Genomic DNA, 26,895 nt, shown 5'->3' on the forward strand with positions numbered 1-26,895 from the left:
AATGCAGCCAAGATGCCCCTGAGCCTCTTCCCCATCAGTCTGGAGATCCACAAAGCTGTACTCATCAACCCTAATTAAAAGGATGCCCTGGCCCTATGTGCCTGCCTGGCTGCAGCCAGAGAAATGGCTTGAACGAGCTAATTCTGAGCATTTACCTATTTACACTGCAGGTTGAAAATAAGCAATATAGAAGCAGTAGTGTCACTTTAGCCATTGCATTTTAACCCAATTCTTTAGCACAGCACAGGAATACATCAAAGACAAAGTAATATCTCAGCCTCTTATATTTTAATTTTATTGGCTCACTATTTACACACTTTTGTTTTGTATTGTGTCCACATGCTCCTAGTAAATCAAATGCCACCCCAGATTTCCTTGCCTGGTTTCCTAGTGGATGCATCTCACGTCTTCTCATGACAAGCAGACCTTGCGCCCTGGAATGGCATGAATCTCAAACCAAGTATGAGTATTCCACAAGACTGATTCAAACACTATTTCTGAATAGGAAGGTATGCTTCTATTTTTCCAGGGATAGTCATCTTCTACCTTTGTGAAGAAATGAAGAAAAGCAAACCCAAGGAAACTTCACAGAGGCGGGGGAAAATGTGAAAAATGAGAAGAGCAAGCAAAACAACAAACAAAATGGCAGCATCTTAGGAAAGTGAAAGAAGACAGAACTTGTTGACTGTGTAACAAAAGCTGAAACAGTTATAGAGAAAGGGAAAAGTAATGAAGAGTGACTGAACTAAAAGTATATATTCAGAAGGGAAAATGATGAAAGTATCATCATCACCATCAAAACTAATTTGTTATTCATTTCTAGTTAACATTATTTGTCTTCTAGATGTCTGCAAACAACAGCCTGTGGGTCTAGGTCTAATCCTGTCTGACCCTGTTTTTGAAAATAAATTTTATTGGAACACAATCCATCTATTCATTCATTCATTTATAGACTATGTTCTACAGCTGCTTTTGTGCTATGAAGACAAAGGTGAGTAGCTGTGACAGAGATTGGTATGGCTTGTAAAACCTAAAATATTTACTATCTGGTTCTTTGCTGAAAGAGCATATTGACCATTGCTCTAAGCCTTTCCTCATGAGATAACTGACTACATAAAGATTACTTAAGATAGCTGTGGCTGATTGCAGAGATGGCCAAAATCCCTCCCTTTCCCTGAGTCCACACTCTTTGCAATGTGATTTGCAGCTCCTCCCATCAAGAGGTGGAATGAATATATATGCCTTCACTCCTTGAATTAGGGCTGGCCTCTCAACTTGCCTTAGCCTACAGAAAGTTGGCTATGCCCAAGAGAAAACAGGTCCTTCTGCTTGCAGGAGGATAACTGAGCAAGTGGGGTGGAGATTAGGGTACGGCCATCTGAAATCAGTCAGCCCCAAGTCAGTCTGTCGCTTGAGTGTGCCCAGCTGAGTCCGGTCCAGATGGCTGACCCACAGAATCATGGCCTACATAAGTGGTTGCTGTCTTAAACCACTGAAGGAGATTAGAATATGTCACCCCAAAAGATGCCACTTTGGTATATGGATTATTCTGAGCTGAAGGCAATTGAGAATCAACAGATGCAGAAGCAAGCCTTCTTGGAACTTCCCTTATTTGATTAAAAGCAGAAACTTCTGAGAAATGAGGACTGCCATAAATCCTCTCTCCAGGAGTTTTATGGATTTGAAGAAGACAGAAAGTTGGCCCCAAGATGAGTCTGCACAAACAAACCTTACTAAAATAATCCTTATCTTCTGATAGTTTCCCCATATATATTTACCTTCCCATAATTTACTGCCCCTAGAGCCCAAATCCCCTGTTCCTTAGTCTAGTCACTTTTCCACATTTCATCATCTTTTGTTAAAATAATGTATAAGCCTGTGAGTCTAACCACTTCTTTGGGCTTTACTTCTTTTCTGTGAAGCTCCTGTGCATGTAAAAATATTAGCATCATTAAAATCTGTATGTCTTTTCCTCTGTTCATCTGGCTTTTGTCAGTTTAATTTGCTAGCCCCAGTCACTGAACTCAAGAGGGCAGAGGAATGCACTTCCATACCATGTCATTAAACTCTGGTTTGTTATGTGGCAAAAATTGATACAATTATTGACCAATAATTGATCTTTTTATAGCTTTGTCTCTTCACATTCCTAACTCATTCCTTTCTTCCCTTTCTAGCCTCATGGCACCTTCCAGATTTGATGTCATGTCTCCTAGAAGGAATTCAAGTCAGGCTCACTCTTGTCCTCTGTGCCTCCCTGCCAGTCAGTCAAGCCTGAACTCTGGTAATTTCTCCTTGGTGAACTTGTCTTTGTTCCAATACTTTTATACTTCTCCATTCTCCAAATCCTTGGATATCTATCTGCACAACTCAGCACTCTTTGATATACATGTCATTTAACATACATGTTTTCATGGTTCCAACCAATGCACAGCTTCTGTCTTGCTGGGGGCAGTGGCTCTTTCTTCCAGCAGCTCACACACTCAGACACAGATGGTGATGGGGGGCAGGTGAGCAAATTCTATGATTTGAAATTGCTCTTCGAACCTTACCCATAAGTGAAGGAGGAGCAAATGTGCACCATGGATCTATGTAGTGAAAACCTGGGATTGTCCTGGATTTCTCTTGACCAACCCCTCACTCTGAGTTAAGGCAGAGAATGAAAGGTGGGTAGAGGTTAAAAGCAGAAACTTTGGGAATCTGATTATTTAAAGCCAAGAGTTGATGATAGCAGCTCTTTAGAGTATGTAACAGTATTTGTTCCATTATTGGCTGGACATTTTACTCTGGATAAGCACTTGGAACCCAACAAAACAAGTCATGGTCTCAGCCATGGTGGAGCCTTTAGTCTGAAGAAGCATCTACACACACTGGGCGCCTCGTATACTCTTACTAGGAGCTTCTGGCACAGGTATATTGTCCTCATTTGAAGCAAGACAGATGCTCACTCAGAGAGGTGAAAAGACTTTCTCAAGGTCGGAACTTGCAAATGTCAGGATCAAGGCTCAAGCCAGAGTACTCTGTCTTCAGTCCACTTACTCTCTGGAACTTTTCAAACCACGCAGTCCTTTCCTTAAATTCCTCATGCTTGGATGGCAGTGAGCTTTAAGCACTGGGGGTTTGAGATCAGAGATAACATTACCAGCACTGTTATTTTAAAGCCTGGTCTACAGGAAGGAAAAGACCTGGGTGTTTTTGCTAAAACCTGGCTGCTGCTGGCTCTCACAGCTGTGGGTTGTTTCAGTGCTCGGGCCAGCGGAGTGAGTTCCCAGGCTCCCGGCTGCAGCTCTCTCATCACGTGACGAAGGAGCCACGTGGCTGTGATGGCAGGAAAGGTAAATGCAGGCAGATGGATATAGGATCATAAAATCCTTAGGGGAAAAACACACTTGTCTGTCAGACCTACCTGCCTTAATATCTCCTTTTTTCCAGCACAGAAATGGGAAGAAAATTGCTTATGGGGATCTAGCCAGTAAGAGGAAGGACTGAGACTCCAGCTTACCTTCCTGAAATTAAAGCCCTGGTTTTCTCCAATCACATCTCATGTCTCCTGCACGCACTTTACCCCGCTTCCTCTTACAAACCATTCTCTACACTAGAGTGACTGTCTTCAAAATGTAAATCTGAGCATATCAGTCCTGTTGAAAATGGTTCCCCATAACAATCAGAAAGAAACCCAAGCTCCTTGTCCTCATACTACACCATCTGTTCTCTTACTTGACTGTGCATTAAGTCCCTTGAAGAGGCTGTTAAAATATATATTGCTGGATCCATCCCCAGAGAGTCTGATTCATCTATGGGATGGGCCTGAGAATTTGCATTTTAATTTGATGCTGACAATGCTGGTTCACGAACAATACTTTGAGAACTGCTGCTCTGCATGATAAGGCCTCTGCCAATGTCGCAGACTTTTGTTCTTACCCTCCCCCCACTCACGATGCTCACTCCAACCAGGATGCCAACAGTGGTCCGGGCAGTGTTGGGTTGGAAAAGGAGGACAACGCAACCATGTATTCATCCTATTGGACAGTCATTATGTTTTTCAATTCCCTTTTTGCTTAATTTACTTTTAACTAAAATTTACATGATTTCTATTATATGCAAAACATTCCTTAGGTTCTACAGAAGATATAATAATAAATATGGTTCATTTCAGGAAAAGGGACACAAGTGTATCTTGTAGCAGGTCCTCTGGGGCGGCACATGCTGGGGGCCTACAGTTTCACACTGAGATGAACTTCATTTGGTGGATAATAAAGTGATACCAACACATTTTTTTTTTGGTTTTGTTTTAAATATCTTAAATCCTAGTAGGGACTAGAACATGAAGAAAGAGGGACTCATGGCAACAGAGACAACAACTGAATTAATATCCACCAGGCACATGGAGTAACTAGTTCCCTAGGATAAAAATACAGAAATTAAACTCAATTTAACTCATTTCCCTACTTTTTCTCCACTCTCCCACTCCAAATTTGAAATAATATTATGTTTGGTTTTGTGATTGGCAAAACTTTTATGTCTTAAATAACAGACAAACTTCTATTTCATGCACTGGCAACTGGCAACATTACTTTCCACTGAGAATATGAACCTACGGGTGTTTCTGCCATTTTTCCAACCCTTTCTACTTTCCAACACTCCTCTGCACTCTTTTTTCTTTTTTGTACATAAGTAAAATTGATTTTTTATTCTGTTTTTTCAATAATGATTAAGTATTCGTCTATCTTTAGGTTGCTTCTAAAGGTTGAAAGACTAATAAATATTACCATGGTTATTTGTAAACATCTTTTCCTAATAATACAAGTAATGTGCAAAGTTCCACTCTCTATTTTTTGAGCCCAACATCTTGACCCTATAGGTACAATTCAGTTTAAATTATCCAGTCTTGGAATGAGATAATAAATGGCTATATATCCTTTCAACATTATATAGGAACACTAAGAGGCCTACCCAAAAATGATTTATTCCTGTAAGAGAATGTACGTTAGTTGAATTTACTATTCACAGATGTTTAAGGCCCAGATCTCTGAAATTAGCTAGATAGGTCGCAAGTGTCTTCTGTTCTATAGAAATGCCTGTGATTTGTGTCTGGTAGAAAAGACACCCACAGTAGTTAAGTTTTATTGCCCTCTTGGGCAGTAACCAGTTTTGCATCTAATGGATAAAACTTGTTTCAGTGTTCTTTTTCTGACTATATACAGCTCTATTCCTCTGCTGCTCTTAGAACAAGCTTCATCAACCTGCTAGGGTCCTCACTGAGGAGTTAAATAAATCTTCACACCAATTCTATGATGGTTGTGTTTTTAGTTTTTCGAAAATTGTATTTGGAAAACTCTTCCCTTCACTGAGGGTGTGTAGGCTGCCTAGGCCTTTTGGAGCTTCACTGCATGGCCCACCATTTGATCTCAGAACTGCCTTGAAAGGGGCCAAAGGCCTATCCCACTTGGCCCTACTTTAGGTTTGCATGGATCCTGCACTTGGATACTACACTGGGTCTGACAACTGCAATAATTGTTTCCATTGTTCTGGCAGCGGTTCAAGCACCAACAGGCTCCAGTTAAGTATGCCTGGGGAGAAGGGTTTTGGAGATGGGAGGTGGGAGGAGTGAGTGTAAAGACCAAGGCTTTGGGCCAGAAAAAAGGGACTCCATCTGGACAGCTTGCTTCAGTCACAATAAAGTCCCTGGGGTGGGAAGATGGGGTGACCCAAGCTGGGATTTGTGATGTGGGAAGGTTGGGGCCAGTGGCAGCTGAGATGACTCATCTATAAAATGTTTAAATCTCTGCTCTGGCTGCCAGGAAGAAATGGCTAATGCGAACTGTAGATTCCAGTTATGTGAACAGAGAACTCTTTCTGTGTGTTGGAAAAGGAGGACAGTATTTTTAAATCTGGTTGTAGTTTAAGCTGATGGTGTAGAACTGTGCTATTCAGTAAGATAGCCACCAGCCATATGTAGCTTTGTCAGTTTAAATTTAAATGAATTAATATTAAAATTAAAATTCAGTGTCTCAGTCCCACTAGCCACATGTTGAGTATTGAATAGCCACATGTGGTAATGGGCAGCACAAATATCGCCATGTCCCCCACTGCAGAGTTCTGTTGGTGACTGCCTATCTGGGAGGAGGGCAGCAGGATATTCTTAAAGGTAAAGTTCCTGGTAAATTTTGTTTGTTTTTTTTTACGTACATACACTGTCCTTCAATGTTAGGCAAAAGTGAATGTCTCAGAAGAGTCTGGATGTGAGAAACTGAAGCAAAAAACTAAGCCAAACAAATTAGTATGAGAAGGCACTAGAATTTTCTTTCTCTCCTTTGGCTTGAGAGAGAGGAAAAACTTTTTTTTTTTTAATTTGAAGATGAGTCCTGTAGAAAAGAAGAAAAGGAGAAAAGGATGAAATGGAAAAGGATTCTAGGGGAGAGATTAGAAAAAGAAAAGTAAAAGGAACATGCATCTTGGTGGGAGACCAGGACAACAGAAGAAGACAATGAGAGATCCCCCTGGGCTGGGCTGGCTAATTAAATGTATTTTAAGATGCTTGATCTTAAAATGTGTCCTGCAGTGTGATGCAGTTCTCTGCCACCATGAAGTCTTTGGATGTTGTGTCTAATTCATACAACATTCCTGTTCCTGGGATTTGATGATATAATGGGTTTAGGTAGAGAAACAAACTAGAGCAGGGAACAGTCCTGGGAAAAGAGCAGTAAGAGGGCATTGAGGACGTGAGTCATGACCAAGAGAGTGGGAGCACATAGGAATTCTAGGAAAGACTGGGGAGGACCCTGAGTAGCCAGGGGATGGGGTCCTCAGCCCTTAGTATCAGTATTAAAGGAAAGTCAGAAGACTGGTTGAGTTAGATGTTTGGGTTCCATCTGTTTAAAAAAGCACTGCTATTTCACTCCTCTGCAATAAAAACATCTCTGTTTTAAAGATGTAATTATAAGCATGGCCTAGGGAACAAAATATAGTTTGCATTTAAGTAAATTATCAGTCAAGTAAAGTCAGATAAAAAACAGATAGAGAAGTGGTATAGGAATACATCACATGTTACAAAAGGCTGCTAGGTTATGCAGTTTCTGAAATTTCTGGCTATGTCAAAGGAAATCCCTCAGTAACGTAGACGTAATAAAATCATGCTTTATGGCAGTTGCACTGATTACATTTATAACTAAATAATATAGACATTTTTAAAACAGTGGCTAGTAAACTTATTTTTTCTGACTGAGTTCTCACCCACTGCTTAAAACACTTCCTTGCTTTTTTTTAAACAAATATGTGGAACATAACTTAATGTCTACCTGATCCTTCAGGCCATGAGGACAACATTACTGGCCACACAGTGCTGAAGGCATTGACGCCCCATCACTAATGGTCGCTTTGTTGTGAGACTTTGGGGTGCTTGGACTGTGTTTCCTCTAATTCCTGTTTCTCCCACTTGCTGTCAACTGTCATTCCTCACTGCTGTTCACACACCAACTGTGGAAATAAGCCTTTTCTGCTTATATTTTGTTGCCTTGACTATTTTAATGGCCGTGGCTCCAAAGAACTGAATCTTACATAGGATTGGGAAATTATAAGGAAAACTAGTTACAGTCTAGCTTGAAATATTTGGTTTCCTGATTTGACATGCTGTTATGAAAAAGAAGTATTTACTTTATTAAGTTAAAACTTTTTTCCTTAAGGTCCTGGTAAAAGAGCACTCAATGTGGAACATTTAGCTAGATTGTGTTTAATATGTCAAGGTTTCTTTCCTTCAAGCTTTACCTCATTTTCAGAGGAACCTGGGGTAAAAGTAAGTGACTTCAGAAGCCCAGCAAATGAGTATTTTCTAAATATGAGTGAGGTATGATGATTGATAACCAAAGAAAGTTATCAAGAGATATACAAATGATTCAAATGATGATGAACATCCAGTTGATCGAATCACATTTCACTTTATCAAAAACAGTACATTTTTCTCTGATATGCTTCGGTGTATATGGCAGTAGTAGAGATACTCAGCCAGTGATTAGATTTAATCTCTTCGAAATGACTGTCTGCGAATTATTAGATGCCATGCAGTATTTTCAGTTATCCTATAGTTTTCTAGTGCCTGGGAAACTGCCTTAAAAAACTGCAAATCTTTGGGGCCATGTTAGGAGATTTAGATATTATCACCAATTCATAATGGAGGGTGATGATCATCATCTTGGTGACACTGGTACCCAGTCTCAACCTGGCTTACTTGGGAGAAAGACTTGGAAATGTATCGAAGCTAGATCTGGGCTTTTTTTGTCAAGTTGTGAAAAGTGGATAAAAGTAGTCAATTATAATGACTTATTTTGCATTAGACTTGAACTTTATCAAATTATTGATACTGATAATTTTTCATTTAAAGACAAAAAGTCATGTGGTTTACCCTCATATTTTGAATCTGTTGAAGTTCAGATCCCCACACAGGTCTCCAGGATTATCAAATCCTCTTAACATTTCAAAATGGGGATTTTGGAGATTTATTTAACTCCTCAGTGAGGACCCCAGCAGGTTGATGAAGCTTGTTCTAAGAGCAGCAGAGGAAGAGAGCTGTATATAGTCAGAAAAAGAATGCTGAAACAAGTTTTATCCATTAGATGCAATATTAATTCAATTAGTAAGAAAATGAACAAACAATACAAAACCAGACTTAAGCTGAAATGAATTGTATCCAAAATTCTTTGCTAACAATACATCTATGGTGAGTTTAGCAGTTGCAAGCATTCAGCTTCTCCTTGAAGGGAGAAAGGTTAAGTCCTTGGCTTCAAGAAATTCAGAATACAGTAAAAATGAGAATGCAATGTAAAATGTACAAGGGTAGGTTAGTGGTGGACAAAGGAGTTGTCAACTCTTATTGAATGAGTCAGAGAAGTTATCAAAAAGGCAGAGATTTCACATGGTTCTGAAGGATGAGTAGGAGTTAACCAGTCAAACAAGGAGAAACAAGTACATTTTAAGAAGAAGGAAGAGCATGAATGAACAAAGCATGTAATAGAATTGTTTCGTGGGGGAAATTGTCAGTGGTTGTTTATAGCTAAAACAGCAAGTATATATATGAACTGGTGGGAAATGAGACCTTATTAGACAGGAATCAAATTATGGAAGGCTTTTTATTTCATTCTGCTGAGTTTCTTTTATACTACAATAGGGTGTTGTAGAAACATTTTAAATAGAGGAAGAACAGGTTTTGATTTATATTTTTAAAAGATCACTCTACTATCACAATTATGGAAAAGAAAAAAAAGTAGAAAAAAAGACTAGAAGAAAATTGCCAAAGAATCAACACTGGTTGTTTCCAGATGGTGACTAGAATATTATTTTCTGTTTCTTCTTAAAGCAGAGTGCAGTTAGCTGTTCTTTCTGCGAAGCAGTAAAGTGTCAGTCATATAAATAGTTGTCACTTCAATATTTTATTTAACTCAAAACAAAGAATAGTGACCACACTGGGGCCCATCCTTGGCCTTTCTTGATTTTGTTTACTTAAAAAGCAACTATGATATAAATCTAGAGAGTTATTATGATATGCATTTTGGGAAAACCAAGTCAACAAGTCATAAGTCATGTCTGCCCACAGACCTCATGAAAAGGTCTGACAATTGAAGGCTACCACAATTAGTCACCACACACATTCCACTGATTCTGAAATGAGCCAACTCTGACTCTAAATGAAACCTTAAGGAGTTTTTACATTTTACTTTGCCTTAGAGCCAACACAGTTTCATCATACACCCTTCCTCAATTCACCTCAAACTTAAGTACAATCTAAGAAAACAATGTATTCACAATGCAAATGAGGCTTCAATTCACTCCCTAAACCTGAACAGACTGGTGACCCCAGGCCTCTCTGCTCTATAGAATAGAAAGTCTAGAGCCACTGCCACCTTAAGGGCAAGAACAACAAATGATAGAAGTGGAGGCATGTAAAGCTACAGTCAAGCTGTTCTGCAGAAATGAAACAAGCAAAGCAAATGACTAGCACAAAGTTCAAACACTATTACATTTATAACAAGTAGAAAGTTTTATGTAGAAAGCCTGCCAAAAGCACTCACTAAACAAGAACAGTTGCTACATGAAACCCATCTGTAAAATGAGGATAATAATAGCAACAACCTTATAAGGTTGTTGTGAGGAATTAAATAATACACACAAAGTACTTAGAAGGTTGTCTGGCACAAAGAGAGCAATCAATAATGTAAGTGTCATTATCGTTATTATTACACCTGGCACATGGTAAGTACTCAATAAATTACAGAATCATTAAGGTTATTATTATATCTCATAACTTGCCTCTTTCCAGCTATTCCAACTTATAAATCTCAAAGATGTTCTTACTTATGTCAAAGACTATTTATGCAATACTGTAATTAAAATGAAATAATTATAAGAATGTTTTAAGAGAAACGATTAGTAACACTTCTTTACCTCTTCATATCTGTCAAAAACTGCTCCTTCTTGCAAAAAGGAAGGGACTTCCTTCTGCCAGTTAAATTCATAAGGTTTGGCCATGATTATATTTAAGACCTAAAAATGAAAAAAAGTGTCTCATTAGTATAGAAAATTAAAAAACAAATGAAGGTCAAAGGATAATCATTTTATGCATTCATGAAAGTTTTCTTCACACATGTAGAGTAAGTCCATAAATTGCCTTTTTTGTTTTTTTCTTCTTCCCTTCATCTGATTCCAACTTGCTTTCTTTCCTCTAAACCTAGAGAAGTAATCAGCAAATACCAGAGGCAATCATTTGGGAAGCTTCCCTTCCCCCTTCAAGTCATATAAAACAAGATCCACACACACGTGTGAGCACCTGCATGTGTTATATATATATACAACACTAACATTTCAGCATGCAACCACATAATATCAAAACATATATTGAAAAACTAATAAATTACAAAGAGGAATTGGCAAAGTCACAAACACAGGATGACAGAATGATTCTCAGAAATTAATAGAGCAAGAAGACAAAAAGGTAAGAATATTGAAGATTTGACTCACACTTACTAATTTAAACAAGAAATTAATGACTTAAGTTAATATAATTTAAATGCATCATTTTATGAATTTAGACCAGACTTTCCCTCCCTGCCCTATTTTTTTTTCTTATTATCTCTTTGTATCCCAGCTACCCCTCACACACATATGACAATCCTAAAATCTAATTGATCATGATTAGATCATAGAGGAAAACTCAATGTTTTTCAAAAAGCAGAAATGATGATGGCCATGCTCACTGATTATAATCAATTAATGACAGAGAATGCATAAAATCTACTCACATAGCAATTAAACATAAACACACTCTTCTAAGTAATTCTTGAGTTAAGCGGAACAGTCAAAGCAGAAATTAAACCTTCTGAGAAACAAAAGATGGGGACATTACACATCAAAATCTAGATTTGTAATATGTAGCTGAAAAACAGTAAAATAGTGATTAGTAAGAGTTACTATTTTCTGAATATTCATATATTAGTTAAAATTTTGGCAAGTGTTGATGATGGATAGAAAGAGATTGAATTAGGGGGGGAAGGAAAAGGAGGAAGCATAAACTCACAAAATCCATGATAAGAAGTGGGGTATAATTACAGAGAGGGGAAGGTGAAAACCATAGGAGAATATTATGTGCAACTTTAATCAAAATACTAAAACTTACATGAAGTGGATGGATTTTTCAAAGTTAAAATAAGTTCAGTGCAAAAAATGAGAATATGTGATCTTGGGATAAATTTTTTTAAATCATAAAATATTAGGTCCAGATGGTTTTACAGGTGAGTTCTACCAGACTTGCAGGACGAGGAAATCCTGGGTACCTACATTTTTCCAGGGCATATAAAGAAAAAGTAAAGCTACTACCTGCCTCATTTCCTACGTCCCATTCAGACCATGACAGTGGACACATGAGGGTAACAAGAAACAAACCAATGAACCGTAGAGTGCGTTCTCACAGAAAAAATTCTAGCTCAGATATGAACAAATCTCTTCCGGAAAGTTATTTAAAGAGTAATTTGGGATATTTTCACACTGAAAACAAATCAGTGTGATTCATTACCTACAGAGATTAAGGAGAAAAAGCTAGTGCACACATATTCTGGCATGCCTTATAGACTAAGCAAATCTGAATGTGAACGTTTTCTAACACATACCATTACATGAAAAGAAGAAGCCATAGAAGGGTATGAAAATGGAACAGTAGGAAATCATTCACCTAAATGCACAGCTACAGAATGATATGAACAGTGTGCTACACTTATGTAAATATGCACACACAAGACATATATTTCTCTAGGTTCATAAATGTGCATATAAAGAAAATATTAAAAAGTTTGGAAAGAGCCTTCCAAATTAATGACCCTGCTTACTTCTTGGGAAGGAACAAAGATTGGGACTGAAAAGCAAGGTATCTTTTCGTGGCACCTCTGTGCTGGAAATTTTATTATCGGAATAGTCTTGCATTTCTGTGCTACTTGCATCAATAAAAAAGAATGTAACTTTCAAAAAGGAAAACAGGGGTTGAAATCATACAGGTTGGCAAGTGTGTTATTCTTTAGTCCCAGAAAATTTAATGCAGAAGAGCGTATTAAGTCATGTTTCAAGGTAGCTTCCTCACAATGACAACCATTGCAGTTGGAAGGAGCAAATGCTCACTTAATCATTACTGACCAGGCTAGAAGCTGGTGAAAGTATGAAGGGCATTCTAACCAGCCTAGCTGAAGTAGGAAGCCAACCCTCCATTCGTCAGCACCAAAGCTTCTCATGTATAGCCAAGAAGATGAGCCGGGCTGCAGACAGTGAGAGAAGAGAGGTGCTTTTTCCAGGTCCATGTGTGGGTAGGTCCATATCTCTGTGTCTCCAACAATGACAGTGATTGCATCTGTCTTTCTATCTCTCTCTGTCTCTCTGTTCTGCTTAATCTGTCTTTCTCTGTGTCTTTCCATGTTCATGACCTCTCCTCCATGTCTGTCTGAGACACACACACACACATACACCCTCGCTAAAGGTGGCTTAGAAGCAAGCTTCTAGTGCAATGACGTGTATTCATGCCTCCTATGCCATAAAGCAGATCTGCAGAGAAAAACAGACCTGTAGACCCCTAGACTATCATGGATGTGTTGTTCAGTGATCACTCACAGGAATCACCAACTGTGGGGCCCTAAGTGTTAGCATTAAAGACAGATGAAAAACCATGATGGCCTCTCCAGTCAAACAGACTTCGGAGATCAGTGGGAGAAACACCTCTCCTTTGCAGACCTTTATGTGCTCTATGATCTTTTCATTCCCACTAGTCATCCTTTCAATATTTCCCTTAGGTTTCATTTTAAAGGGAATAGCAACAAGAAGCTTCTGATACAAAATGCTTATATGAAAAATGGAAACAAAAAGAAAGCTTTTTCAATTTGCTTCATCTTTCATTGGTTTAATGCTGGTTCTCTCAGGATCTTTTCAGTAAAAAGATGCAACCTAAGTCTTCAGTACATGACGTTTCTCAGATTTCACTGCCATCCTTACTACTAAGAGACTCATCTCTTCCTTGGGTACTGATTTCATCACAATGATCTCATTATGTGAAGGACTTTGGCAGGGGACAATGGAAAGAGGAGGGTAATTTTGATCTTAATTTCTGAAGAGATCAGCAGTGGAGGTGGGAGCTCATTTCATTGGTTACTTTTTCAGAGCTTTGGGGTTCTGAACAAAGTAAGGGGCATTTCTGCAAAATGACATTGGAGTGTCGTGAATTTTCCCAGTTTTGAAGTGGGGTTTTTGCACCATCTCTGAAATCACTTCCTAGGGCCTGGCATTAGGGGCAGTGGTTGGCTTATTTTATGTAAATGATACAACTATAACCTACAGACTAGAAACTGTTGACCCAGCCAATTGTGTTTAATAGCAGTTTGATACAGGTGATTTATTTTAAAATAAGAACAAATGAAGGTACATGTCCTAATCCAAATGACTGCAGAAAAAGTTAAAAAGACAAACAGTTACTTCTTTTAAAAGACTGGGAGAGGGAAACTGGCCACTCTGTAACCAAGTCCTTTTTGCAGTCATCTCAAAGGCCCACCTGCAGCTACGTAAGGGAAAAATGTGATCACTGTGCCATGCCAAAGATTCTCTTGGCAAATTCTCTGGATCCTTTACAACATACTTCAAGGTTCAATTGCCTCCTCCACCTCCTAGAAGAACATTACCTCACCATACAGAGCCCACAGGAAAGGGTGCGAGGAATACGGGAAGTGAAGGAGAATTCACATAAAGAATGGATAGATAACTCGGCACCTTTTCCAGGGTAAACACCTAGAGTAGCTACTGGAAGGAGGCCAGTGGGCTTTAAAATAGTCTCATTGTTTCTAAATTGTTATGCAACTGGTGGGGATTAGCTAGTGCACTGGCTGTAGAGGAAAAACTCTCTGGACTGCAGAGCTCACAGGGAGGAGACAATGGAGTGGGGGAGTCAGAAGGACTTTTTTCATAGAAGGTGGCAAAAAGCTCCCTCCAAACAAGATGATGAGAAACTGAAAGTGTTAGCAGGTCAACAAGGCAGCTTGATGGATATGCACATCACCCATGAAGATGGCCTTCCATCCATTCATCTGTTCAGTTGGGGTGAACCAAGGAAGAACAACTTCGTTTGCTGACCTACTCTGTCTTGCCTCTTTGAATCCACTGTCTTGCCTCTTTAGCTAGACCTACAAGGTGGTCTTCAAGACTTACCAGACTACATATCCCAGATATGCTGGGTGGTTATGGAGTCAACTCCAGCCCCCTAGACCAGTTGGGTCAAAACTTTGGCAAAGAGTGATTTGTTTCTGGACATATGCCTCATGTTCTGGCAGACTGCAGACAGAGGAAAATACATGAAATCATGTATATTCAACGTCCTGGGTGTGGTAGGCTGAATAATGACCCTCCAAAGATATCCACATCCTAATCTGTAAAATGTGTGTTACCTTACATGGCAAAAAAGGACTCTGCAGATAAGATTAAGTCAAGGATCTTGAGATGGGGAGATTACCTTAGAGCATCTGAGTGAGCCCTAAATGTAATGATGAACGTCCTTATAAAAGGAAGACAGAGGGAGGTTTGACACAGTCAGAGGTGACCACAGAGGCAGAGAATGGAGTGATGCAGCCACAAGTCAAGGGGTCAAGGCAGACACCAGATGCCTGAATAGGCAACAGATGGATTCTCCCCTTGAACCTGAAGGGAGCATGGCCTGGCAGACAACTTGATTTCAGACTTCTGGCCTTTAGAACAGTGAGAGAATAGATGTCTATTGTTTTAAGCCGCTTGTTTGTGGTAATTTTTTACAGCAGCTTAAGGAAATGAATACACTGGGCTTACTAAAACTAGACAGCTTTCCTAAAAGGCTTAACGAATTGCCAGATCAATCTGAAAAGGAGTGGGGACAGCTCTGCCTTGAAGGGATGGGCATTCAACATTCATTTGTTCAAATCAATCAAAGAAAGAGGATGAGTACAGATTAGAATGTCATCTAGAAATGAATTCAGATTAACTCTTACCCTTCTATTCCAAAGCCCCTTTGAGGAGTAAAGATATTTCCACAGTATATTTTCCCCAGGATCTACATGTTTTGTAGTGATTTTGCACCTCAGCGATAAATACAAACTTGAAATAAATCCTGCAGTTTCCCCACAAGCCAACAAGAACATTTTTCATCCTTTGTTTCTATTTGTGTACAAATAAATTCATTTGAAAAAGCATTTGCTTCCACCTGATAACACATAGCTTTCAAGCAAACAAAAATGCACCATGACTCAGTTTTGAATTTTCTTAAGTGTAACTTTTATCTGTTACCTCCCACCTTATGACACAAAAAGTTCCATAAAGAATTAATCTTTTCTCTATCCAACCATACAAAGCCCATTAAACCAAATAACCCATGGCCTTACATGACCCCATAATGAGAACACAACTGAGGTTGTTTTCCAGAACACAGAGGGTTGGGATAAAATTTCCACTGACAGAAGTCAATTAGTTGACTCTATCGAGCACATTTCAAAGTCTAACTCCTTGATTGTTAAATAAGATATCCTTTTGTTTCTAAAAACAGATGGACAGTGACATCAGATCATCCAGAGCTTTTAAATAAATAGCCTTATTTCAAGAAGAGTCTAAATAGACACTGAAATATTATATCATTAGTGACAATTTTCCCCATTTGCTAAAAATACCTTCTTTTCACCAAGCCATGAAATAAGCTTTCCAAGGGTGCAGGACTATGAAAATGATAATAGGTTATGCTGTTGAGAGTTAGGGATAAGGGCATTCTTGTATAGTTTGATGAAAAAAAAAATCGCAGTACATTTCTATAGCCTTGAAATGTCTATAGTCTTTGATCTAGAAATTCTACTCGTAGGATTTATCCTAAGTAAATGCATACGAAGTTGTTGTAAAAGATACACACTGCTGTGGTGTGTATGGCAGGAAAACATCATCCTTGCATGAGCATCACTAAGTAAATGGCTAAATATACTACAGTATTTAAATATTCTGTGCCCATTAAAACTAATGCTTTCAATGAATAGTTATTCACTGAACAACAGCAAATTTAGAAGTTTCTAAAAATAATCACAACTCTTGTCAAGCAAATACAAATGGTCTCAAGATATTTATTAAGAAAGAAGCCAGATACATAATTGTATGCAAGTCATGATCCAAATTTTATGTGTCACAGACATACTGTTTAACCACATACACACATACACATGCAAGACAGCAAAATGTATACCAAAATACAAGTACCAGTTACATCTCAGTGAAATTTAAGTGATTCTTATTTTCTTTAATGCCTTCTGTATTTTAACACATTCACAGTGAGCATAATTTTATATTCAGTAAGAAATGTTCCCTAAAGAGAAAATGACATTAAAAATCTTATTTTAATATTTTTTTCATTTAAATCAATTTTTAAATAATGTCCATGTTGTCCACCAGAATTCCTGGCAAGAACAAATAGCAGGAAGAGACTAATAAATAAGGTTGTAAACATTCTTCTTCTCCTTTCAAGATTTAAAATCTTGACTGTACTTCGGGAGCCTTCACACACACTAGTCATGATGGACTCTTAGGAAGGAGTTACTTAATAATACTGTCTAAAACTTGAGTATTAAAGTGGAAATAAATCAGATTATGGTGTTGCTAGATTTAGTTTTTAATCAATTCTGAGCTACAAGGAAACCTAAGACCTTTGCCATGATAAATCTATTTAATGTATCATAACTATATAATAGATTTATCAATAAAGCACCACCTGATTCAAAATAATTTCCAGGAGCTTATAGAAAACACAAATTTAACAGGAACAAAATGCAAAAGGCAAACATCAGCTCTTTGTCTCTCTCCTTCACCTCAACAATAATCATAATTAGGAGGCAGTTATAACTTTTCCAAAATTTAATAATTAAAGTAAATGAAAAATATTAAATTGAATTGCCTTGATAAATTTATTAGATACTGCTTATGATCACCTTAAAGTTTCATTATATCAGAATTTTACAAAACATGTCTAAAAGATGTTTGGTTATCTGGGATGTTTAGGATCAGTTTAATTTAAATGTAATGAATAACTGTTAGCATATGATTCAGTCTGTAATGACCAATTTTTCAAAGAAATTAAAATTTTGAATTTATTAGTTTCCTAGGAAAATAATTGATTTGTTTGAAAAGATTGGATATTGTCTGCCTGTAGCAATTTCCTTGCAAATGACATCTGAATTCATAAGCCAGCCCTCTAAGATCTTCTTGAACATGTACATCACCTGAAATTGTAGTGGCTGAAATTGGATTAGAAGTAGTTGTGATTGACTGGGTTCTCTGAACTGATGATACCTTACTATTTATCTCTTTCCTTGAAGTTATGACCCTCTAAAGGGCTCAGGTCCAGGCACAGGTTTGGGGAGCAATACTGGTGAAGCAGGAGGTGAGGGAGGTGAAGGTGAAGGAGGTTAAGGAGGTTAAGGAGGCGAAGGAGGACACAGTGGCGGGGCTGAGAGCAGCAGGGGCCTATCTACATACAATATCATCTGAGATGTCATATTCCTAAAAGTTTAGTAAGCTCCTGGCTTAACAGTAATTTGATCCTTCCAAAATAGAAGATACCATTTTCATGTTAATGATTTTTACAGCAGTGGATTACAGATACAACTGTTGAAAATAAACTTTTGTTTGAGAGGATGCAAGACAAAGCAATCTTTAAAATTTGAAAATATATAGTGTGTGGTAGAAGCCTCGGAAGAGGAATATATAATTTAACTGGGTTTGTCTCTGATTTCATGTAATAACAAACCTGTTTTAGTAAGACTTTATTTATAGTTATAAAAAATTCTGTGAAGTAAAGTTATCTCATTTATTTTATGACTCTGAAACAGGTACTCTGTTTTTACTGATGAAGGGGGTACAGCAAATAGCAGAAGTTTTTTTATTACAATTTAAGTATTTAGGATAAACAGTTAACCTGAATAGCCCTGAGAAATACAACAGTCTTGAGAAATAAGACAATTAGACAAATCTGGGATACTTATAAACAAAGGACTAGATATTTTTTTCCCTCTCAAAGTAAAAGAATTTGTCAGTTTTCAACACCAGCACTAATAGAATAGATAATGGATGTGTACAGTTTTCCATATACAAAAACAACATGCACAGACCTTCTGCACCAGAAAACCTCGGGCGAGGCCCAGAAATCCATGATGTATTCAGCTGCCTAGGTGATTCTGATGTCAGCTAAAGTTTGACAACTGCCTCGGATCAAGTCTTCATCAAAATAGAAAAGGTGAAAAAGGAAAAAGAAGGAAAAAAGGATCTTTTAATCTTCCTCTATGGCCCAGGCCAGCTCATCAGGAGAAGAGATGTTCTAGGTATTCGGAATTGCAGATCAGGCAAGTAGGAAAGAGAGCGTACTTGTCTAGAAAGCACACTTCTTGCAGGAAGGTTATGGAATTGGGTTTGGAAATTCTGGGTCCTGGTACTTGCTTTCTAATGCAGACCAAGAGCAGATATCAAGTGCCTAAAATAAATGGTCAATTTCCTCAACCATTTCTTTCAAACTTCACCATTAACTGTTAAGTCTGAAGAGACCAGTTAAGGGTGACAGGTGACTTGAAGAAAGCAAATAAAGGGTGACATAACCAAATAGTCAGCACAACATCTATTCAATCTACAATGTAGACATTGCAGTCACTTAACAAGTAATTTTAAGCACTTCCTTCTTTTGGCCCAAAACTTTATGGTTCCTGATAACTATATGCTATGAATGCTAATATTTCTCCTAAGAACTCAGAAAGAAAAGATTTGGTAAATCAAGATTTGACGAGAAACCCAGTCTTTAAGGAGGTGTAATTAATAAAAGTGCTCTAGAGTAAGATCCTGTTAAAACATGAGGGTTCCAGTAGAAAAGTGCTTAAGGCTGCACTGAAAAGCAGTTATCACCTGAAAAGATTCTCAAAAAGTACCACTCTTCCATTTACATTCTTCTCTCTGGATTTATCAGACTTGTCCCATTGCTCCAAATACACTGAACCTTTTGCATATTTCTCTTTGCTTCTCATTCCTGAACCTCTGTCCTAAACTTGGTTACTTCTGGTTACCGGTTACCCTTTAGATATCAGCAAGAGAAACTGGGATCAGTACAACTCCTGTATGTTCACCCAAGTGCCCTATACTTCTCTTTTAGAACTCACCATCTACGATGTAAACAACTGTTACTAATCTGTATCTTCTCTATAGGAAGAACACCAGGGAGGCCAGCTTTGTTTGCTAATACAGAGCTACCTACCTCCACTTCTGATGAGATTGCATCCTGATAAATCCTTTGTAAACTGAAAATAACGTAAGTCAAAAATGCATTTAATACACCTAACCTACTGAAGATCACAGCTTAGCCTTGCCAAACTTAATGTGCTCTGAACACTTACATTAGCCTACAGTTGGGCAAAATCATCTAACACAAAGCCTATTTTATAATAAACTATTGGTTGTAGCTACACTGGATGTTGAAGCCTTGTGGTCATGAGACTGGGAGCTGTGGCTCTCTACCTTTATCTAGCATCAGGAGAAAGTATCACTCCACAAACCGCTAGCCTGGTAAAAGATTCAAATTCCAAATTTGAAGTATGTTTTTCACTGAATGTGTATTGCTGTCACACCATCAAGTTGAAAAATCCTAAATCAAATCATCCTAGGTCAGAGCCGGTCTTGTCTTAGAGGGAGGCGCTCAATCAATAGCAAATGGAAGAAAGGATGAATGAGTGAATATCTTATCAAGGGAGGAGCTCCCATACAAGCCTAAAATCAACCAAACCTGAAGACAACAAACTCTTCTGTTACCCAGATACATATGAGTTCCATTTTTGGGTGTACCTAAAATGCTGTTTCCAGTCTCTTGTTCCCAGCCCATACCTTGCTGTGCCTCTGGTGGCTGGCTGGAACCCAGCCTGTAGAATGAATTTCCATTCCTCACCCAGTTCTGCAGCCTGGCTGACCCTATGAATAAGTTCCTGGCTCTGCATCCCAACCCCACCTCTGCTGTGCTCCACCCTTAGTTCAGACCTCTGACCGCTGATTCCCCTGAGAACTGTTCAGATTGGCTTCTGGGTCCTCAAATGTGGGGCTACACCCTGGATGTGTCATGGGGTATGTGGTTTTTTTCCCATAGAGACCCTCTTTACAGGAGAGCCCCTGGGCTGCTCCTAAAGTGGATCTTATGTCCAGCCCTCTATACTTTGCCCTTAATTCGCCCTTGGACTGGTTCTGCTACATTATTAAGCAAAACATTGCCAACACAAATCACATGTCAGGGAGAAAGCTCTCTTCAGAGGCCTGAATTTGCCTTAATCACCTGAATATTTCAAAGGAAAGATTTTTATTTTATCTTTGCTTGAGTAATCTATCTGAATGTTGCCTCAGGCATGTGTATGGAATAAGTCTGAGGATTGCAAGATGGGACTTCACAAAAAATTGGGAAATTGCTTTGGACTAGGAACAGGCACACATTCAAGCACTTTAAGAAGCTTTTATTTTAAGAACTATTTTCCAATGAAAATAAACACACATAGACAATGGACTCTTAAATTTAATCAAGGTTCCTAACTCTTAAACATTCTCCAAACAATTTTATAAATAGGTCTTTGCTATTATTATACAGGAGTCATAAGAAGAGGGTTAAGTGTAAGACTGTGTATATTGGAACTGAGTCCAAACCATGAAAGGAGAAGATGAAATATTTTTTCTTAGGTTTTGAATGAAAAGACATCTAAAACGAACAGCTTTTATATGTTCATACACACAGCAGTGCCACATGATCTGAAAATAACCTGTGGCCAAAGAGATATAACCTAAATAAGCCTCAAATCTCACACAAATTCACTTAGCTTCTCACTTCAAAGTTCAAAATTTTCCCACTCCATTCTTCAAAAGCTTAAAGGAAGGATAGAGATGGAACTAATAGAAATAGTGAGAAGAAGTTACATGCAATGTCAGGTCTTAGGAGGTTGATTTTATTTTTTTCTATTTACGAAAATCCTTTCAAAAATCCCCAAACCTTTCTTCCTCTTTATTTTAATTTTTTAATGCACAAAAATACAATTAGTCTGAAAGGAAAAAGAAGTAAAATATTTTCCCCAGTTCATTTGTGAAGAAGTGTTATCTTTCCAGGTTTTGGCTTTTGTTTCTCAGGCGGGACATCATAATCAGCAATTATTTCCAAGGAGGTGGGAATTCCAATGTGTGAACTGGCAAGCATAAGTGAGCGTGCCCCCCAAAACTAGGTGTACATATTAGAATACACGCTGTCTTTGGCTCTGTCTGATTGACCAGCAGGAGACTGAAATTTCACCTATTTCACTGATTCATTTAAGAAATAACAGCACGAATGTTCACACAAGTGGAAATAGGTCTACTAATGTGATACTAGAAAAGTGAATTTTAATGATCCAAACTGCATGGTTCATTAAGTAATCTGGCCACACCCTAAAAAATGGGTCTGACTTTAATTATATATTACATTGTTTCCACAATTAATATTAGATTAGTATGACCTATACAGCCTGCTGGAATGGAAACATCAGGGCAATCAGAGATGAGTGACCTGGATTCCAGTCGCAGCTCCGCCTCAACTAATTGTATGCACTTGAGGAAGCCCCCTAAGCTCCTGGGGACTTAGTTTTCTTGTCTGTAAAGAGCAGAGGCTGTAACAACCATGTTTCTGATTCCTTCCAGCTCAAATTGGTTTGATTAAATATTATTTAGGTTCCAAGTAAATGGAGATGTTATTTAAGAATCATGTATGTCCTTCCTGAAATATATTTTATTTCCTAAAATGAAAGCCACATTCAGATGGCTCCAAGTAAGTCTGAAAACAATGCATTACCATTGTGCATTGAAGAACAACTGACAGGGTAATGACATGCTGACATTTCTAGGACAGCTCTTCAGTAGCAAAGCAGACTTTCAAGATGCCAAATGCTTGCCCAATTCTGGTAAGGTCAACAGCCCTCAAATAATTGTTCCTTTCATACCATGTGTGCTTTCACTGGATTATTTTAAAATGTGTTTGCTTCCACTGCTTATATAGAAACTGAAAAACATCCCTCATGCTAACAAGGCCCAGAGGCAATGGGAAGGATATCAAAGGTCAGAGGAATCCGATGTGAAGTGATTCCCAAGAGTTCGTGTCATATTTTATTTTAGCAAATGTCTCTAACTTGTAATTCAAGCCAAATCAGCAGGCTGGGAAAAACAGAGCAAAAATGGAACTTTTTAAACTAAATTCCCTTCCCCTTTGTTAGACAAGCCTTTGGTTTGCTCAAGTGTCAGCATTAATAAGCCAAGTCACTGCAATGTGCTTGGGTCTTTGTGCCTGCAATCAATTATTTTGTTTCTTAAGGGGTAAAGTTTGACCCAGCATATTCTAAAATGCTACAAGATTGCAGGCATGTTTCAAAGACACCAGAAGGAAGTCGATGGCCTGCTCTGAAAACTATGAAGATGACATTCTCATTAGGCAAGAGAAGCTGGACTTCCTGCAGTAATGAGAAATCAAAGTGTCTCCTGGCACCACTCAGCTCTGAAGGCAGATGCTGAGGGCTATTTACTGTTTAAGCTTTACAGGGCTCTGATAATCAGGGCATCCATTATCTATGTAATGGTTTACATTGTACCAAGTACTTTCACATACTCTTTTTAAGGTAGAAAACATAACCAACTGCAAAATATGGTAAGCAGAGTTCAGAAAGCTTAGACTCCCTCAGATTACAGTAGAACCAGAATTTAAACCTTCTGCCTTTATATTCTTACAGTCTGACTGTGGTTCTCATGATGAAAGTCCCTTAAATTCAGTAAAACACTGACGATATATCGTCTGACCAAAATGGGGGAAAGTCATCTTTTTCTGGAATTGTATTTACTGCTTCAGTGAGAGGTAGTTAAGCCAAAAATAAGGACTGCTTCATCAAGGAGATGCCTACATTATGATCACCATCCAATTTCCTATTTCAAACTTACCTGAAAATGGAGATCCTTGTTACCTCACCTTCAAAATAAGGAAGTATTTCATAATATCCAAAAAAAAAATGAATTTAAGGTTCTTTCACTTATTTTCCAAATGCTCTCATAAAGTAATTTTCATTTTTAAAAGACCACTGTGTCTATGTTTTTAGACTACTCTAAATGTGATGGTGAAAGTTTCATCAAAATATCAGAATCTAGCCACTTGGTCCATGACACTAATTGGCCTACAATGCTATTTTGGAACATCTGTGGTGGGCATTTTAACAAAATTAATGTGCTTGTTTATATTTAACTCTGATGGAATCACAAGTGTGAGTAAGCCATTATATATATTTTTATTTCTATTCTGCCCTAATTAAAACCAACCCTCAAGGTAAAACAGGAAAGGAAATGGCATTCAATTATGACCATTGCATGATTGATGCATTAAATTGGGTTTTGTGGAATAAACATCTACAGGAGGTTTAGAGAGGAAGGCTTATTATAATTAAGGTATGTTTTGGCCATCTATGTCACATCTTCCCATGGCCAATTCTCTTTAAATAATAAAAACAAGCTTCACCCAACATCCATTTCCTAACCATGAGATCACTGTAAATGTCTTAAAATACAGACTGTCGTTCAAATATTCTGTCCAAATGCTTCTTTGAGCACATTTTAGTCTTCAAACTCAATGTCCTTCTTTTGCTGCAGATCTAACTTCTCCAGCATTTAGCTGCTAACTTCGCCTAGTACTTAATGAGTCCTCTCCCACATGTCATTTCCCCACTTGGGTCCTCCGTCTCTTCTGCTTTCTGTATTCTCCCTCCTGTGGTAATGCTATAGCATCACCATTCTTTTCTCCTCCCCAGAAGTCCACTCCTTCTATTCAGCTGCCACCTAAGATGTCTCCACCATTGTTCCCATTGGCGATATCCAGATATATCCTGAGTTAAGTTCACTGCTACAAAATGACTTCTCAGAAGAATGGGTGGAATTATTAATATCCATGTAAAAGTGATCAACACAAAGATCTTCATGAAGGTTAAAAAAAAAAAAAAGCAACTACTGGACAACAAAAACTGGCTTTTTTAATGTGAAAAACTTTTGAACTTTTGGTGAACTCCAACCTTAATGAGCTAATGGTGAAGTTGCCGTTGCGTACACCTTAGTGCAGTCTTAAGGAGGACATCCATCCAGGATGGCACCATCTCGGCAAACTCTTCCAGATCCCACTCTTGCTTTAGAATATTTCATACTTCCAAGCCACAATTTTAAGAAGCATATCAACAAAATGAGAGCAGGTGAAGGAAATCCCAGGATTTAAGCAATATTAATGAAAGATATTTCTACAGATTTCAGAGTTAATTTGAGCTCTTTATGTAACTGGGTGGGAACCGAGACCAAGTAGGGGTGAACTGGGCCGAGTCCCCTATTGGTGGAGCTGTGACAGGGGCATTTATTCTTGAACTTCCAGTCCGATACCCATCCATCTCCATTTGGACTTGTGGCATGTACTAAAAATCACCCACATGGAAGAGAAAGTAATATAAAGGAAAAACAATGTCTCAAAGATTAGTGGACTTAGGAATACAGATTTTAAGTCAACAACAGGAAAATAATCATTAGTTTTACAATGAAAATAGTAAATTTTCAGATTTCAGAGTTGGTGCTTCCAGTCATTTAAGAGCTTTGGTCTTAAAAGGGACTGTTGCCCAGAGTGAGATGGGATTAAATGACCCTCTCATGACTTTACAAAATAAAAGCTAGGTTAGTCAATCTATAGAACCTATCAGCCTCTTTCCCAATTCTTCCAATCCAAAAACAGTCTAACCACTCTCAACTTCAAGTACACAGTGAAATGCTTTTTGATGTTTATTCTATATAAGAATATTGATTGAAAAAGTAGTAAACAGTTAGATGCAAAGTGATGGATTGATTGGGGAATGCCTATCCAATTTTGCATTTGCAAATAGTCTTGGAGCTAATAAAAAGTACAATTTTCTATTCTTTAAAAGGCCATCATCTTGTCTTTGATTTGTGGACTTGAGACTCTTGAAAAAATCAAGCCATCAAGGAGAACACAAAAGGCAGTTTAGAAAACAGTGATTCGGAGGGCGGAGCCAACATGGCGGCGTGAGTAGGACAGTGGGAATCTCCTCCCAAAAACATATATACTTTTGAAAATACAACAAACACAACTAGCCCTAAAAGAGAGACCAGAAGACGCAGGACAGTGGCCAGACTGCAGCTACACCAGCGAGAACCCAGCGACTGGTGAAAGGGGTAAGATACAAGCCCCGGCCCGGCGGGACCCGAGCGCCCCTCCCCCCAGCTCCCGGCGGGAGAACAATAGGCAGAGCGGGAGGGAGACGGAGCCCAGGACTGCCGAACACCCAGCCCCAGCCATCCTGGCCAGAGCGCAGACACAGTACATGCCCAGGGGGCCCTGGATACTGGGAGAACAGGGAGTAAGACCTCTGAGCGGATGCTGAAGCTGATGCCCCTGTGACAAAGAAAAGCGGGGGCTTTTTGAAAGCCTTAAAGGGACAGGGACTTAACAGCTTGACGGAAACAACCCAGGTCACAGTACAGCAGCTGGAAATTACAGGGAAAACCGGGTGCACTAACCCCCTGGGCAACAGCTCTGAGACCCCTCACGGAGGCAAACAGTCAAGCAGCCCCCCCATCCATTACCCCACCGGGCGCTGCGAAAGCAGAGAAGCAGCCTGAGACAAATTCCGCCCACAGAAAGGGAAATTTCTCCCTCCCGGCCAGGCAAGACACAAAGACCCAGTCTACACGCAATTACCCAACACAAGCCACTAGGGGTCGCAGTTGCCCCAGTAAAGAAAGGCCAGTAGCAAGTGAAAATTTTGGCCCTCCCAGCTGACAGTCAATAGCACCTGTCAACATGAAAAGGCAAAAAAAATATGATCCAGACAAGACTAACCCAGACAGCTTCAGCATCTGCTACATCTTCCCCTGAGAAGGAATCTGGGGAGATAGATTTAGCCAGTCTACCTGAAAAAGAATTCAAAACAAAAGTCATAACCATGCTGATGGACTTGCAGAGAAATATGCAAGAACTAAGGAAGGAGAATTCAGAAATAAAACAAGCTCTGGAAGGACTTCAAAACAGAATGGACGAGATGCAAGAGACCATTAATGGACTAGAAAACAGAGAACAGGAACGCAGAGAAGCTGATGCAGAGAGAGATAAAAGGATCTCCAGGAATGAAAGAATTTTAAGAGAGCTGAGTGATCAATATAAAAGGAATAATATAAGAATCATAGGCATTCCAGAAGAAGTAGAGAGAGAAAAGGGGATAGAAAATGTCTTTGAAGAAATAATTGCTGAAAATTTCCCCAAACTAGGGGAAGAAA

General features: G+C 38.6%; 1 protein-coding gene across 9 annotated transcripts in view; it reads right to left on the reverse strand.

Annotated features, from left to right (window-relative positions):
• The window catches only part of PLCB4 (phospholipase C beta 4), a 402,883-nt gene that overhangs the window by 155,549 nt on the left and 220,439 nt on the right, over nt 1-26,895 (reverse strand). For all 9 annotated transcript variants that reach the window (XM_057502744.1, XM_057502741.1, XM_036880089.2 and 6 more), the window contains one exon: nt 10,432-10,530. In XM_057502744.1, coding sequence (XP_057358727.1) covers nt 10,432-10,515 — 84 coding nt within the window. In that variant the 5' untranslated portion in view covers nt 10,516-10,530. The remainder of the gene's footprint in view (nt 1-10,431; nt 10,531-26,895) is intronic.

The sequence above is a fragment of the Manis pentadactyla genome, chromosome 5 (genome assembly GCF_030020395.1).
Source record: "Manis pentadactyla isolate mManPen7 chromosome 5, mManPen7.hap1, whole genome shotgun sequence".
NCBI lineage: Eukaryota > Metazoa > Chordata > Mammalia > Pholidota > Manidae > Manis > Manis pentadactyla.